General features: G+C 36.9%; 1 protein-coding gene across 1 annotated transcript; it reads right to left on the reverse strand.

The window, feature by feature from the left end:
• Positions 1-297: 297 nt before the first annotated feature.
• On the reverse strand, positions 298-1,953 carry LOC108345145 (uncharacterized). Its single transcript, XM_052870848.1, has one exon. It carries the CDS (start codon positions 1,923-1,925, stop codon positions 516-518), a length of 1,410 nt encoding a protein of 469 aa, XP_052726808.1. The 5' UTR covers positions 1,926-1,953; the 3' UTR covers positions 298-515.
• Positions 1,954-16,351: the final 14,398 nt, after the last annotated feature.

Below are 16,351 nucleotides of genomic sequence, written 5' to 3' on the forward strand. Positions count from 1 at the left end.
TAAGGGATGATGTTCTTTAAAGACAATGCATGAAACCATAACCAAATCATGTCTCACTTTATGCATAACCAAATCATGTATCACTTTATGCAAGTTCCAGTCAGTTAATAACTTGTTTGATAAGTTTAGATACTAATTTAAATAAGATAAAAGTATTTAATAAAAAAATTTGAAGTATCAATCCACAACACAGGGTAGCTTCCACCATTGTGACAAACAGGAAATACCCTCCCTAACGTCTTCTTTTTCATTTGAAATCCAAACTTAAATGGCCATAGGGGACCTTTTACAATGTTATAACTTAAAACTATTAATTGAATTTACAAGAATCAAAACCTACATTTGAGTTACTGCTTGATTCAGACTTCTATTCTATAATATCCTTAGCTATCAGTGAAATTATGGTACATGCTTCTATCAAGCATATTCTAGTCTATGTACATTGGTTCAGGACAAAATTTCAAGAAACTCAATACTGTTGGCTACCAAGCAGCAATTATCTTAGGAAGAATCCTTCAAGAGCTTTCAAGCTTTCCACATGCTAATAACCTTTTCAGCCTCTCTTTCAAAGCACGGTGAAGAGCAGGACAAGAAATCAAGACATCAAGTGACCGAATGACACCTTTGCGCACAAGCAACTGAAAAGCCGATGACACACCTTTAACCAAGACACTCTTCCTTTCTACATCATAACTGTCCACAAGATGCAATAAGAACTCAAGAAGAGCATGAGTAATGTCAACATACTTTGGAATAGAATGCACCATGAGCAGAACCGCAGGCTCAATGTTCATAATGATATCCACCCTTTCATCGAAAAAGAGCCAGTCATAAAACAAAGCCAGTTTCACATTAGCCACAACATCGTTCCTCCTACAAGAGGTCAAAAGCCAACCAATAAGCGCCCACCTAGGAACGATATCAGACTGAATGATCTCATTTGGAGGGTGGTGCGCACAGCATATGAACCTCACAATATCAATTATAACAAACTCTTTATCAGGCTCATTCAAAAACTTCTTAGCAAACCAAACCTGATGCCTCTTCTGATGCCCCAACTTTATGCTTGTAAGCAAAAACCTCAATTGGGTCTCCATGTCAGGATTGATCCTCAGCAGAGAATACCTGCTGGAAGTCCTGGTGGAGTAAATCTGAGCAACATCCTTAAACTGAAACCCCACAATATTAAACACACACGGATTAAACACAATGTCTTTCAACATAGCCCTAAACTCGGGAACATGAACCAAATCCTGCAACAAGCGAATAAAATCCCTCCCAATTTTCAAACACAAGTGAAACTCCTCTCTCATTATCTTCACGCACAGATGAATCTCCAACCGCTTCAAAGTCTCCAACTTTTCAACGCTACCACCCCTACAATGATCTGTTAAAACCCTAAGAAACGTATACAACGCGAACGACAAAACGTGGGGCGAGTCTTCTAATAAGCGGCCCCAGTGTTCCAGAAAGAGGGTGACCAACTTGGAGCAGAGCCACAAGTTTCCATCGCTGCAATCGGCGCCGACGATTTGGCGCAAAAGGGAGATCAAAACGGCGTCGTAGCCGATACCCAAAACGTACACCGTTTGATCAGTGAGCCAGAGTAGCTGCGTTTTGACGGATGCGAGGAGTTTGGGGTAGAGGTAGTTGACGAGGCCGAGGAGGAGGGTGACGAAGGTGGCGTAGCCGTCGGTGACGATGGCGTGCAAGTGTTTGATGTGGGTTTTGGCGAATTGGGGTTCCGTTAAAACGCCGTGAAGGATGGCACGGTTGAGGAGGGTGTATTGATCGGGGCTTGGAATGGCTAAGGAGAAAGGGGGTCTCAGAGATGTTATCTGAGACTCAAAAGCTTTCCTTAGCGACGTTTCTAATGCGTTTTCTGCTTCCAAAGGTGGAGTCAGTGTTATCTTCAACGCCGCCATTGAAGCACGGAGGAGAGACACACCTCATTTGAATTTTAATCACAGTATAAATTTATGGCTTAAATCAACTTTTATATTGTGTAAGTACTAATTCAAATGAAAAAATTATATCGACTCTTTTAAATAGAATAGAAAATAAATAGAAAAGAAATCTGAAAAATCATATCCAAATATTAAGAAGAAAAACTACTAAATGATTTGTAAATTTACATTTTTCTGAACTACTGCAAACTCTTTTCTCTTTTATCTCTTTTAAATAGGGACAGCTTGTCATAATAATTTTTTAAAATTAAAAAGAAATAAATAAGGGTGTAAAATTTGATTTTTTTTTTGTATATTTTATTATTATTATAATCTTTAAAATGAATATTAAGAAAAAAAATCTTTTGATACACTTAAATTTTTTAATTCATTTAATATTATTTTTAATTACTTTTTCTTTTTAGAAAAATATTAAATTTTATATTTTTATTATCATTTTATCTTTACATCTGTGTCAAGGTGAAAGTGTATTATTAGAAAACTGAATTTATTCTGTTGTTAATTTTTATAAAATAATAATATTTTAAGAATAATTTTTTATAATAATTTAATATTATTTATATGTCCTTTTATGATTAATTTATATTAATATTTATAATTATTATTATTAATTATGATATAATTTTGAACAAATTACCTAATATCATATAAATAATATTAAAATATTATAAAAAAGATGTTATCAAATTATCATGTCGTTTTTATAATAGTTGGAAGAGTCCGGTCCACAATCTTATGGGAAGAATGCACAGGACGTGATGATGAGGGTCATAAATAAGTAATAAAGGCACGGACAGATACGGGACACGTGGGTCACCATTGGAAAAAGAAGTGACTTTTAGGCACTTTTGCACTTGTCTTAGGCTGTTCCTTGTGTTTCAGTGGAGGGAGAGGGAGGTTAGTGATGTGATTATGTCCCAATGATGGAGGAAAGTGATGTTTTGGCACCCCATGATGGAGGAAAGAAACAATGTTTATGAGATGAGCAACTTGGGTGAGATAACATGCTGTCAACTTTGACCTTTGCTTGCTATTTTACTGATAACTTTTCCCACCGACCTCCAAATGATGTGATTCTTTTTTCATTAGAAACTAGACTCAAAAATCTTTCCAATGACTACTAATTTGTAATTTTTGGACATCTGAGTTGGTACAGTTTATTGTTTCAAGTTAGCCTTTCATATATTTTTTCCAACTCTGACTTTTGCTTGTTCTTTTGCTCATAATTTTGTCCATCGAACTCCAAATGAGTTGATTCTTGTTTTGTTGGAATCTATACTCAAAGACCTTTCAAAATATGCCTTAGAAATCAAGTTTACACCTTCTTTGACACTGTAATCGATGACAAGGACACTGTAAACGATTACCCGAGAGAAAATCGGATTTTGTACAGAAAGTCCAACACAGGTACTCAGTGAGGTAAACAGGGGTCACCATTGGAAAAAGAAGTGACTTTTAGGCACTTTTGCACTTGTCTTAGGCTGTTCCTTGTGTTTCAGTGGAGGGAGAGGGAGGTTAGTGATGTGATTATGTCCCAATGATGGAAGAAAGTGATGTTTTGGCACCCCATGATGGAGGAAAGAAACAATGTTTATGAGATGAGCAACTTGGGTGAGATAACATGCTGTCAACTTTGACCTTTGCTTGCTATTTTACTGATAACTTTTCCCACCGACCTCCAAATGATGTGATTCTTTTTTCATTAGAAACTAGACTCCAAAATCTTTCTAATGACTACAAATTTGTAATTTTTGGAAATCTGAGTTGGTACAGTTTATTGTTTCAAGTTAGCGTTTCATATATTTTTGCCAACTCTGACCTTTGCTTGTTCTTTTGCTCATAAATTTCTCCACCGAACTCCAAATGAGTTAATTCTTGTTTTGTTGGAATCTATACTCAAAGACCTTTCAAATTATGCCTTAGAAATCAAGTTTACACCTTCTTTGACACTGTAATCGATTACATGAACACTGTAAACGATTACCCGAGAGAAAATTGGATTGTGTACAGAAAGTCCAACACAGGTACTCAGTCAGGTGAACAGGGGTCACCATTGGAAAAAGAAATGAGTTTTAAGAACTTTTGATCTTGTCTTAGGCTGGTCCTGGTGTTTTAGTGGTGGGAAGTGATGTTTTGGCACCCCATGATGGAGGAAAGAAACAATGTTTATGAGGTGAGCAACTTGGGTGAGATAACATGCTGTCAACTTTGACCTTTGCTAGCTATTTTACTGATAACTTTTCCCATCGACCTCCAAATGATGTGATTCTTTTTTTTTAGAAACTAGACTCCAAAATCTTTCCAATGATTACTAATTTGTAATTTTTGGACATCTGAGTTGGTACAATTTATTGTTTCAAGTTAGCGTTTCATATATTTTTGCCAACTCCGACCTTTGCTTGTTCTTTTGCTCATAACTTTGTCCATCGAACTCCAAATGAGTTGATTCTTGTTTTGTTGGAATCTATACTCAAAGACCTTTCAAATTATGCCTTAGAAATCAAGTTTACACCTTCTTTGACACTGTAATCGATTACAAGGACACTGTAAACGATTACCCGAGAGAAAATTGGATTGTGTACAGAAAGTCCAACACAGGTACTCAGTCAGGTGAATAGGGGTCACCATTGGAAAAAGAAGTGACTTTTAGGCACTTTTGCACTTGTCTTAGGCTGGTCCTGGTGTTTTAGTGGTGGGAAGTGATGTTTTTGCACCCCATGATGGAGGAAAGAAACAATGTTTATGAGGTGAGCAACTTGGGTGAGATAACATGCTGTCAACTTTGACCTTTGCTTGCTATTTTACTGATAACTTTTCCCACCGACCTCCAAATGATGTGATTCTTTTTTCATTAGAAACTAGACTCCAAAATCTTTCTAATGACTACAAATTTGTAATTTTTGGAAATCTGAGTTGGTACAGTTTATTGTTTCAAGTTAGCGTTTCATATATTTTTGCCAACTCTGACCTTTGCTTGTTCTTTTGCTCATAACTTTCTCCACCGAACTCCAAATGAGTTAATTCTTGTTTTGTTGGAATCTATACTCAAAGACCTTTCAAATTATGCCTTAGAAATCAAGTTTACACCTTCTTTGACACTGTAATCGATTACATGAACACTGTAAACGATTACCCGAGAGAAAATTGGATTGTGTACAGAAAGTCCAACAAAGGTACTCAGTCAGGTGAACAGGGGTCACCATTGGAAAAAGAAGTGAGTTTTAAGAACTTTTGATCTTGTCTTAGGCTGGTCCTGGTGTTTTAGTGGTGGGAAGTGATGTTTTGGCACCCCATGATGGAGGAAAGAAACAATGTTTATGAGGTGAGCAACTTGGGTGAGATAACATGCTGTCAACTTTTACCTTTGCTGGCTATTTTACTGATAACTTTTCCCATCGACCTCCAAATGATGTGATTCTTTTTTTTAGAAACTAGACTCCAAAATCTTTCCAATGATTACTAATTTGTAATTTTTGGACATCTGAGTTGGTACAATTTATTGTTTCAAGTTAGCGTTTCATATATTTTTGCCAACTCCGACCTTTGCTTGTTCTTTTGCTCATAACTTTGTCCATCGAACTCCAAATGAGTTGATTCTTGTTTTGTTGGAATCTATACTCAAATACCTTTCAAATTATGCCTTAGAAATCAAGTTTACACCTTCTTTGACACTGTAATCGATTACAAGGACACTGTAAACGATTACCCGAGAGAAAATTGGATTGTGTACAGAAAGTCCAACACAGGTACTCAGTCAGGTGAATAGGGGTCACCATTGGGAAAAGAAGTGACTTTTAGGCACTTTTGCACTTGTCTTAGGCTGGTCCTGGTGTTTTAGTGGTGGGAAGTGATGTTTTTGCACCCCATGATGGAGGAAAGAAACAATGTTTATGAGGTGAGCAACTTGGGTGAGATAACATGCTGTCAACTTTGACCTTTGCTGGCTATTTTACTGATAACTTTTCCCACCAACCTCCAAATGATGTGATTCTTTTTTTTTAGAAACTAGACTCCAAAATCTTTCCAACGATTACTAATTTGTAATTTTTGGACATCTGAGTTGGTACAATTTATTGTTTCAAGTTAGCGTTTCATATATTTTTGCCAACTCCGACCTTTGCTTATTCTTTTGCTCATAACTTTGTCCATCGAACTCCAAATGAGTTGATTCTTGTTTTGTTGGAATCTATACTCAAAGACCTTTCAAATTATGCCTTAGAAATCAAGTTTACACCTTCTTTGACACTGTAATCGATTACAAGGACACTGTAAACGATTACCCGAGAGAAAATTGGATTGTGTACAGAAAGTCTAACACAGGTACTCAGTCAGGTGAATAGGGGTCACCATTGGAAAAAGAAGTGACTTTTAGGCACTTTTGCACTTGTCTTAGGCTGGTCCTGGTGTTTTAGTGGTGGGAAGTGATGTTTTTGCACCCCATGATGGAGGAAAGAAACAATGTTTATGAGGTGAGCAACTTGGGTGAGATAACATGCTGTCAACTTTGACCTTTGCTGGCTATTTTACTGATAACTTTTCCCACCAACCTCCAAATGATGTGATTCTTTTTTTATTAGAAACGAGACTAAAAAATCTTTCCAATGACTACAAATTTGTAATTTTTGGAAATCTGAGTTGGTACAGTTTATTGTTTCAAGTTAGCGTTTCATATATTTTTGACAACTCTGACCTTTGCTTGTTCTTTTGCTCATAACTTTCTCCACCGAACTCCAAATGAGTTAATTCTTGTTTTGTTGGAATCTATACTCAAAGACCTTTCAAATTATGCCTTAGAAATCAAGTTTACACCTTCTTTGACACTGTAATCGATTACATGAACACTGTAAACGATTACCCGATAGAAAATTGGATTGTGTACAGAAAGTCCAACACAGGTACTCAGTCAGGTGAACAGGGGTCACCATTGGAAAAAGAAGTGAGTTTTAAGAACTTTTGATCTTGTCTTAGGCTGGTCCTGGTGTTTTAGTGGTGGGAAGTGATGTTTTGGCACCCCATGATGGAGGAAAGAAACAATGTTTATGAGGTGAGCAACTTGGGTGAGATAACATGCTGTCAACTTTGACCTTTGCTGGCTATTTTACTGATAACTTTTCCCATCGACCTCCAAATGATGTGATTCTTGTTTTTTAGAAACTAGACTCCAAAATCTTTCCAATGATTACTAATTTGTAATTTTTGGACATCTGAGTTGGTACAATTTATTGTTTCAAGTTAGCGTTTCATATATTTTTGCCAACTCCGACCTTTGCTTGTTCTTTTGCTCATAACTTTGTCCATCGAACTCCAAATGAGTTGATTCTTGTTTTGTTGGAATCTATACTCAAAGACCTTTCAAATTATGCCTTAGAAATCAAGTTTACACCTTCTTTGACACTGTAATCGATTACAAGGACACTGTAAACGATTACCCGAGAGAAAATTGGATTGTGTACAGAAAGTCCAACACAGGTACTCAGTCAGGTGAACAGGGGTCACCATTGGAAAAAGAAGTGACTTTTAGGCACTTTTGCACTTGTCTTAGGCTGGTCCTGGTGTTTTAGTGGTGGGAAGTGATGTTTTTGCACCCCATGATGGAGGAAAGAAACAATGTTTATGAGGTGAGCAACTTGGGTGAGATAACATGCTGTCAACTTTGACCTTTGCTGGCTATTTTACTGATAACTTTTCCCACCAACCTCCAAATGATGTGATTCTTTTTTTATTAGAAACTAGACTCAAAAATCTTTCCAATGACTACTAATTTGTAATTTGTGGACATCTGAGTTGGTACAGTTTATTGTTTCAAGTTAGCGTTTCATATATTTTTGCCAACTCTGACCTTTGCTTGTTCTTTTGCTCATAGATTACACCTTCTTTGACACTGTAATCGATTACAAGGACAATGTAAACGATTACCCGAGAGAAAATTGGATTTTGTACAGAAAGTCCAACACAGTTAGTCAGTCAGGTTAACATGGGTCACCATTGGAAAAAGAAGTGAGTTTTAAGCACTTTTGATCTTGTCTTAGGCTGGTCCTGGTGTTTTAGTGGTGGGAAGTGATGTTTTGGCACCCCATGATGGAGGAAAGAAACAATGTTTATGAGGTGAGCAACTTGGGTGAGATAACATGCTGTCAACTTTGACCTTTGCTGGCTATTTTACTGATAACTTTTCCCATAGACCTCCAAATGATGTGATTCTTTTTTTTTAGAAACTAGACTCCAAAATCTTTCCAATGATTACTAATTTGTAATTTTTGGACATCTGAGTTGGTACAATTTATTGTTTCAAGTTAGCGTTTCATATATTTTTGCCAACTCCGACCTTTGCTTGTTCTTTTGCTCATAACTTTGTCCATCGAACTCCAAATGAGTTGATTCTTGTTTTGTTGGAATCTATACTCAAAGACCTTTCAAATTATTCCTTAGAAATCAAGTTTACACCTTCTTTGACACTGTAATCGATTACAAGGACACTGTAAACGATTAATCGAGAGAAAATTGGATTGTGTACAGAAAGTCCAACACAGGTACTCAGTCAGGTGAACAGGGGTCACCATTGGAAAAAGAAGTGACTTTTAGGCACTTTTGCACTTGTCTTAGGCTGGTCCTGGTGTTTTAGTGGTGGGAAGTGATGTTTTTGCACCCCATGATGGAGGAAAGAAACAATGTTTATGAGGTGAGCAACTTGGGTGAGATAACATGCTGTCAACTTTGACCTTTGCTGGCTATTTTACTGATAACTTTTCCCACCAACCTCCAAATGATGTGATTCTTTTTTTATTAGAAACGAGACTAAAAAATCTTTCCAATGACTACAAATTTGTAATTTTTGGAAATCTGAGTTGGTACAGTTTATTGTTTCAAGTTAGCGTTTCATATATTTTTGACAACTCTGACCTTTGCTTGTTCTTTTGCTCATAACTTTCTCCACCGAACTCCAAATGAGTTAATTCTTGTTTTGTTGGAATCTATACTCAAAGACCTTTCAAATTATGCCTTAGAAATCAAGTTTACACCTTCTTTGACACTGTAATCGATTACATGAACACTGTAAACGATTACCCGATAGAAAATTGGATTGTGTACAGAAAGTCCAACACAGGTACTCAGTCAGGTGAACAGGGGTCACCATTGGAAAAAGAAGTGAGTTTTAAGAACTTTTGATCTTGTCTTAGGCTGGTCCTGGTGTTTTAGTGGTGGGAAGTGATGTTTTGGCACCCCATGATGGAGGAAAGAAACAATGTTTATGAGGTGAGCAACTTGGGTGAGATAACATGCTGTCAACTTTGACCTTTGCTGGCTATTTTACTGATAACTTTTCCCATCGACCTCCAAATGATGTGATTCTTTTTTTTTAGAAACTAGACTCCAAAATCTTTCCAATGATTACTAATTTGTAATTTTTGGACATCTGAGTTGGTACAATTTATTGTTTCAAGTTAGCGTTTCATATACTTTTGCCAACTCCGACCTTTGCTTGTTCTTTTGCTCATAACTTTGTCCATCGAACTCCAAATGAGTTGATTCTTGTTTTGTTGGAATCTATACTCAAAGACCTTTCAAATTATGCCTTAGAAATCAAGTTTACACCTTCTTTGACACTGTAATCGATTACAAGGACACTGTAAACGATTAATCGAGAGAAAATTGGATTGTGTACAGAAAGTCCAACACAGGTACTCAGCCAGGTGAACAGGGGTCACCATTGGAAAAAGAAGTGACTTTTAGGCACTTTTGCACTTGTCTTAGGCTGGTCCTGGTGTTTTAGTGGTGGGAAGTGATGTTTTTGCACCCCATGATGGAGGAAAGAAACAATGTTTATGAGGTGAGCAACTTGGGTGAGATAACATGCTGTCAACTTTGACCTTTGCTGGCTATTTTACTGATAACTTTTCCCACCAACCTCCAAATGATGTGATTCTTTTTTTATTAGAAACGAGACTAAAAAATCTTTCCAATGACTACAAATTTGTAATTTTTGGACATCTGAGTTGGTACAGTTTATTGTTTCAAGTTAGCGTTTCATATATTTTTGACAACTCTGACCTTTGCTTGTTCTTTTGCTCATAACTTTCTCCACCGAACTCCAAATGAGTTAATTCTTGTTTTGTTGGAATCTATACTCAAAGATCTTTCAAATTATGCCTTAGAAATCAAGTTTACACCTTCTTTGACACTGTAATCGATTACATGAACACTGTAAACGATTACCCGAGAGAAAATTGGATTGTGTACAGAAAGTCCAACACAGGTACTCAGTCAGGTGAACAGGGGTCACCATTGGAAAAAGAAGTGAGTTTTAAGAACTTTTGATCTTGTCTTAGGCTGGTCCTGGTGTTTTAGTGGTGGGAAGTGATGTTTTGGCACCCCATGATGGAGGAAAGAAACAATGTTTATGAGGTGAGCAACTTGGGTGAGATAACATGCTGTCAACTTTGACCTTTGCTGGCTATTTTACTGATAACTTTTCCCATCGACCTCCAAATGATGTGATTCTTTTTTTTTGAAACTAGACTCCAAAATCTTTCCAATGATTACTAATTTGTAATTTTTGGACATCTGAGTTGGTACAATTTATTGTTTCAAGTTAGCGTTTCATATATTTTTGCCAACTCCGACCTTTGCTTGTTCTTTTGCTCATAACTTTGTCCATCGAACTCCAAATGAGTTGATTCTTGTTTTGTTGGAATCTATACTCAAAGACCTTTCAAATTATGCCTTAGAAATCAAGTTTACACCTTCTTTGACACTGTAATCGATTACAAGGACACTGTAAACGATTACCCGAGAGAAAATTGGATTGTGTACAGAAAGTCCAACACAGGTACTCAGTCAGGTGAATAGGGGTCACCATTGGGAAAAGAAGTGACTTTTAGGCACTTTTGCACTTGTCTTAGGCTGGTCCTGGTGTTTTAGTGGTGGGAAGTGATGTTTTTGCACCCCATGATGGAGGAAAGAAACAATGTTTATGAGGTGAGCAACTTGGGTGAGATAACATGCTGTCAACTTTGACCTTTGCTGGCTATTTTACTGATAACTTTTCCCACCAACCTCCAAATGATGTGATTCTTTTTTTTTAGAAACTAGACTCCAAAATCTTTCCAACGATTACTAATTTGTAATTTTTGGACATCTGAGTTGGTACAATTTATTGTTTCAAGTTAGCGTTTCATATATTTTTGCCAACTCCGACCTTTGCTTATTCTTTTGCTCATAACTTTGTCCATCGAACTCCAAATGAGTTGATTCTTGTTTTGTTGGAATCTATACTCAAAGACCTTTCAAATTATGCCTTAGAAATCAAGTTTACACCTTCTTTGACACTGTAATCGATTACAAGGACACTGTAAACGATTACCCGAGAGAAAATTGGATTGTGTACAGAAAGTCCAACACAGGTACTCAGTCCGGTGAATAGGGGTCACCATTGGAAAAAGAAGTGACTTTTAGGCACTTTTGCACTTGTCTTAGATTGGTCCTGGTGTTTTAGTGGTGGGAAGTGATGTTTTTGCACCCCATGATGGAGGAAAGAAACAATGTTTATGAGGTGAGCAACTTGGGTGAGATAACATGCTGTCAACTTTGACCTTTGCTGGCTATTTTACTGATAACTTTTCCCACCAACCTACAAATGATGTGATTCTTTTTTTATTAGAAACGAGACTAAAAAATCTTTCCAATGACTACAAATTTGTAATTTTTCGACATCTGAGTTGGTACAGTTTATTGTTTCAAGTTAGCGTTTCATATATTTTTGCCAACTCTGACCTTTGCTTGTTCTTTTGCTCATAACTTTCTCCACCGAACTCCAAATGAGTTAATTCTTGTTTTGCTGGAATCTATACTCAAAGACCTTTCAAATTATGCCTTAGAAATCAAGTTTACACCTTCTTTGACACTGTAATCGATTACATGGACACTGTAAACGATTACCCGAGAGAAAATTGGATTGTGTACAGAAAGTCCAACACAGGTACTCAGTCCGGTGAATAGGGGTCACCATTGGAAAAAGAAGTGACTTTTAGGCACTTTTGCACTTGTCTTAGGCTGGTCCTGGTGTTTTAGTGGTGGGAAGTGATGTTTTTGCACCCCATGATGGAGGAAAGAAACAATGTTTATGAGGTGAGCAACTTGGGTGAGATAACATGCTGTCAACTTTGACCTTTGCTGGCTATTTTACTGATAACTTTTCCCACCAACCTCCAAATGATGTGATTCTTTTTTTATTAGAAACGAGACTAAAAAATCTTTCCAATGACTACAAATTTGTAATTTTTCGACATCTGAGTTGGTACAGTTTATTGTTTCAAGTTAGCGTTTCATATATTTTTGCCAACTCTGACCTTTGCTTGTTCTTTTGCTCATAGCTTTCTCCACCGAACTCCAAATGAGTTAATTCTTGTTTTGCTGGAATCTATACTCAAAGACCTTTCAAATTATGCCTTAGAAATCAAGTTTACACCTTCTTTGACACTGTAATCGATTACATGGACACTGTAAACGATTACCCGAGAGAAAATTTGATTGTGTACAGAAAGTCCATCACAGGTACTCAGTCAGGTGAACAGGGGTCACCATTGGAAAAAGAAGTGAGTTTTAAGAACTTTTGATCTTGTCTTAGGCTGGTCCTGGTGTTTTAGTGGTGGGAAGTGATGTTTTGGCACCCCATGATGGAGGAAAGAAACAATGTTTATGAGGTGAGCAACTTGGGTGAGATAACATGCTGTCAACTTTGACCTTTGCTGGCTATTTTACTGATAACTTTTCCCACCAACCTCCAAATGATGTGATTCTTTTTTTATTAGAAACGAGACTAAAAAATCTTTCCAATGACTACAAATTTGTAATTTTTGGAAATCTGAGTTGGTACAGTTTATTGTTTCAAGTTAGCGTTTCATATATTTTTGCCAACTCTGACCTTTGCTTGTTCTTTTGCTCATAACTTTCTCCACCGAACTCCAAATGAGTTAATTCTTGTTTTGTTGGAATCTATACTCAAAGACCTTTCAAATTATGCCTTAGAAATCAAGTTTACACCTTCTTTGACACTGTAATCGATTACATGAACACCGTAAACGATTACCCGAGAGAAAATTGGATTGTGTACAGAAAGTCCAACACAGGTACTCAGTCAGGTGAACAGGGGTCACCATTGGAAAAAGAAGTGACTTTTAGGCACTTTTGCACTTGTCTTAGGCTGGTCCTGGTGTTTTAGTGGTGGGAAATGATGTTTTTGCACCCCATGATGGAGGAAAGAAACAATGTTTATGAGGTGAGCAACTTGGGTGAGATAACATGCTGTCAACTTTGACCTTTGCTGGCTATTTTACTGATAACTTTTCCCACCAACCTCCAAATGATGTGATTCTTTTTTTATTAGAAACGAGACTAAAATATCTTTCCAATGACTACAAATTTGTAATTTTTGGACATCTGAGTTGGTACAGTTTATTGTTTCAAGTTAGCGTTTCATATATTTTTGCCAACTCTGACCTTTGCTTGTTCTTTTGCTCATAACTTTCTCCACCGAACTCCAAATGAGTTAATTCTTGTTTTGTTGGAATCTATACTCAAAGACCTTTCAAATTATGCCTTAGAAATCAAGTTTACACCTTCTTTGACACTGTAATCGATTACATGGACACTGTAAACGATTACCCGAGAGAAAATTTGATTGTGTACAGCAAGTCCAACAGAGGTACTCAGTCAGGTGAACAGGGGTCACCATTGGAAAAAGAAGTGAGTTTTAAGAACTTTTGATCTTTTCTTAGGCTGGTCCTGGTGTTTTAGTGGTGGGAAGTGATGTTTTGGCACCCCATGATGGAGGAAAGAAACAATGTTTATGAGGTGAGCAACTTGGGTGAGATAACATGCTGTCAACTTTGACCTTTGCTGGCTATTTTGCTGATAACTTTTCCCACCAAGCTCCAAATGATGTGATTCTTTTTTTATTAGAAACGAGACTAAAAAATATTTCCAATGACTACAAATTTGTAATTTTTGGAAATCTGAGTTGGTACAGTTTATTGTTTCAAGTTAGCGTTTCATATATTTTTGCCAACTCTGACCTTTGCTTGTTCTTTTGCTCATAACTTTCTCCACCGAACTCCAAATGAGTTAATTCTTGTTTTGTTGGAATCTATACTCAAAGACCTTTCAAATTATGCCTTAGAAATCAAGTTTACACCTTCTTTGACACTGTAATCGATTACATGAACACTGTAAACGATTACCCGAGAGAAAATTGGATTGTGTACAGAAAGTCCAACACAGGTACTCAGTCAGGTGAACAGGGGTCACCATTGGAAAAAGAAGTGACTTTTAGGCACTTTTGCACTTGTCTTAGGCTGGTCCTGGTGTTTTAGTGGTGGGAAATGATGTTTTTGCACCCCATGATGGAGGAAAGAAACAATGTTTATGAGGTGAGCAACTTGGGTGAGATAACATGCTGTCAACTTTGACCTTTGCTGGCTATTTTACTGATAACTTTTCCCCCCAACCTCCAAATGATGTGATTCTTTTTTTATTAGAAACGAGACTAAAATATCTTTCCAATGACTACAAATTTGTAATTTTTGGACATCTGAGTTGGTACAGTTTATTGTTTCAAGTTAGCGTTTCATATATTTTTGCCAACTCTGACCTTTGCTTGTTCTTTTGCTCATAACTTTCTCCACCGAACTCCAAATGAGTTAATTCTTGTTTTGTTGGAATCTATACTCAAAGACCTTTCAAATTATGCCTTAGAAATCAAGTTTACACCTTCTTTGACACTGTAATCGATTACATGGACACTGTAAACGATTACCCAAGAGAAAATTGGATTTTGTACAGAAAGTCCAACACAGGTACTCAGTCAGGTGAACAAGGGTCACCATTGGAAAAAGAAGTGAGTTTTAAGAACTTTTGATCTTGTCTTAGGCTGGTCCTGGTGTTTTAGTGGTGGGAAGTGATGTTTTGGCACCCCATGATGGAGGAAAGAAACAATGTTTATGAGGTGAGCAACTTGGGTGAGATAACATGCTGTCAACTTTGACCTTTGCTGGCTATTTTACTGATAACTTTTCCCATCGACCTCCAAATGATGTGATTCTTTTTTTTTAGAAACTAGACTCCAAAATCTTTCCAATGATTACTAATTTGTAATTTTTGGACATCTGAGTTGGTAGAATTTATTGTTTCAAGTTAGCGTTTCATATATTTTTGCCAACTCCGACCTTTGCTTGTTCTTTTGCTCATAACTTTGTCCATCGAACTCCAAATGAGTTGATTCTTGTTTTGTTGGAATCTATACTCAAAGACCTTTCAAATTATGCCTTAGAAATCAAGTTTACACCTTCTTTGACACTGTAATCGATTACAAGGACACTGTAAACGATTACCCGGGAGAAAATTGGATTGTGTACAGAAAGTCCAACACAGGTACTCAGTCAGGTGAACAGGGGTCACCATTGGAAAAAGAAGTGACTTTCAGGCACTTTTGCAGTTGTCTTAGGCTGGTCCTGGTGTTTTAGTGGTGGGAAGTGATGTTTTTGCACCCCATGATGGAGGAAAGAAACAATGTTTATGAGGTGAGCAACTTGGGTGAGATAACATGCTGTCAACTTTGACCTTTGCTGGCTATTTTACTGATAACTTTTCCCACCAACCTCCAAATGATGTGATTCTTTTTTTATTAGAAACTAGACTCAAAAATCTTTCCAATGACTACTAATTTGTAATTTTTGGACATCTGAGTTGGTACAGTTTATTGTTTCAAGTTAGCGTTTCATATATTTTTGCCAACTCTGACCTTTGCTTGTTCTTTTGCTCATAGATTACACCTTCTTTGACACTGTAATCGATTACAAGGACAATGTAAACGATTACCCGAGAGAAAATTGGATTTTGTACAGAAAGTCCAACACAGTTACTCAGTCAGGTTAACATGGGTCACCATTGGAAAAAGAAGTGAGTTTTAAGCACTTTTGATCTTGTCTTAGGCTGGTCCTGGTGTTTTAGTGGTGGGAAGTGATGTTTTGGCACCCCATGATGGAGGAAAGAAACAATGTTTATGAGGTGAGCAACTTGGGTGAGATAACATGCTGTCAACTTTGACCTTTGCTGGCTATTTTACTGATAACTTTTCCCATCGACCTCCAAATGATGTGATTCTTTTTTTTTTAGAAACTAGACTCAAAAATCTTTCCAATGATTACTAATTTGTAATTTTTGGACATCTGAGTTGGTACAGTTTATTGTTTCAAGTTAGCGTTTCATATATTTTTGCCAACTCTGACCTTTGCTTGTTCTTTTGCTCATAACTTTCTCCACCGAACTCCAAATGAGTTAATTCTTGTTTTGTTGGAATCTATACTCAAAGACCTTTCAAATTATGCGTT

Source organism: Vigna angularis, chromosome 11, assembly GCF_016808095.1.
Source record: "Vigna angularis cultivar LongXiaoDou No.4 chromosome 11, ASM1680809v1, whole genome shotgun sequence".
Taxonomy (NCBI): domain Eukaryota; kingdom Viridiplantae; phylum Streptophyta; class Magnoliopsida; order Fabales; family Fabaceae; genus Vigna; species Vigna angularis.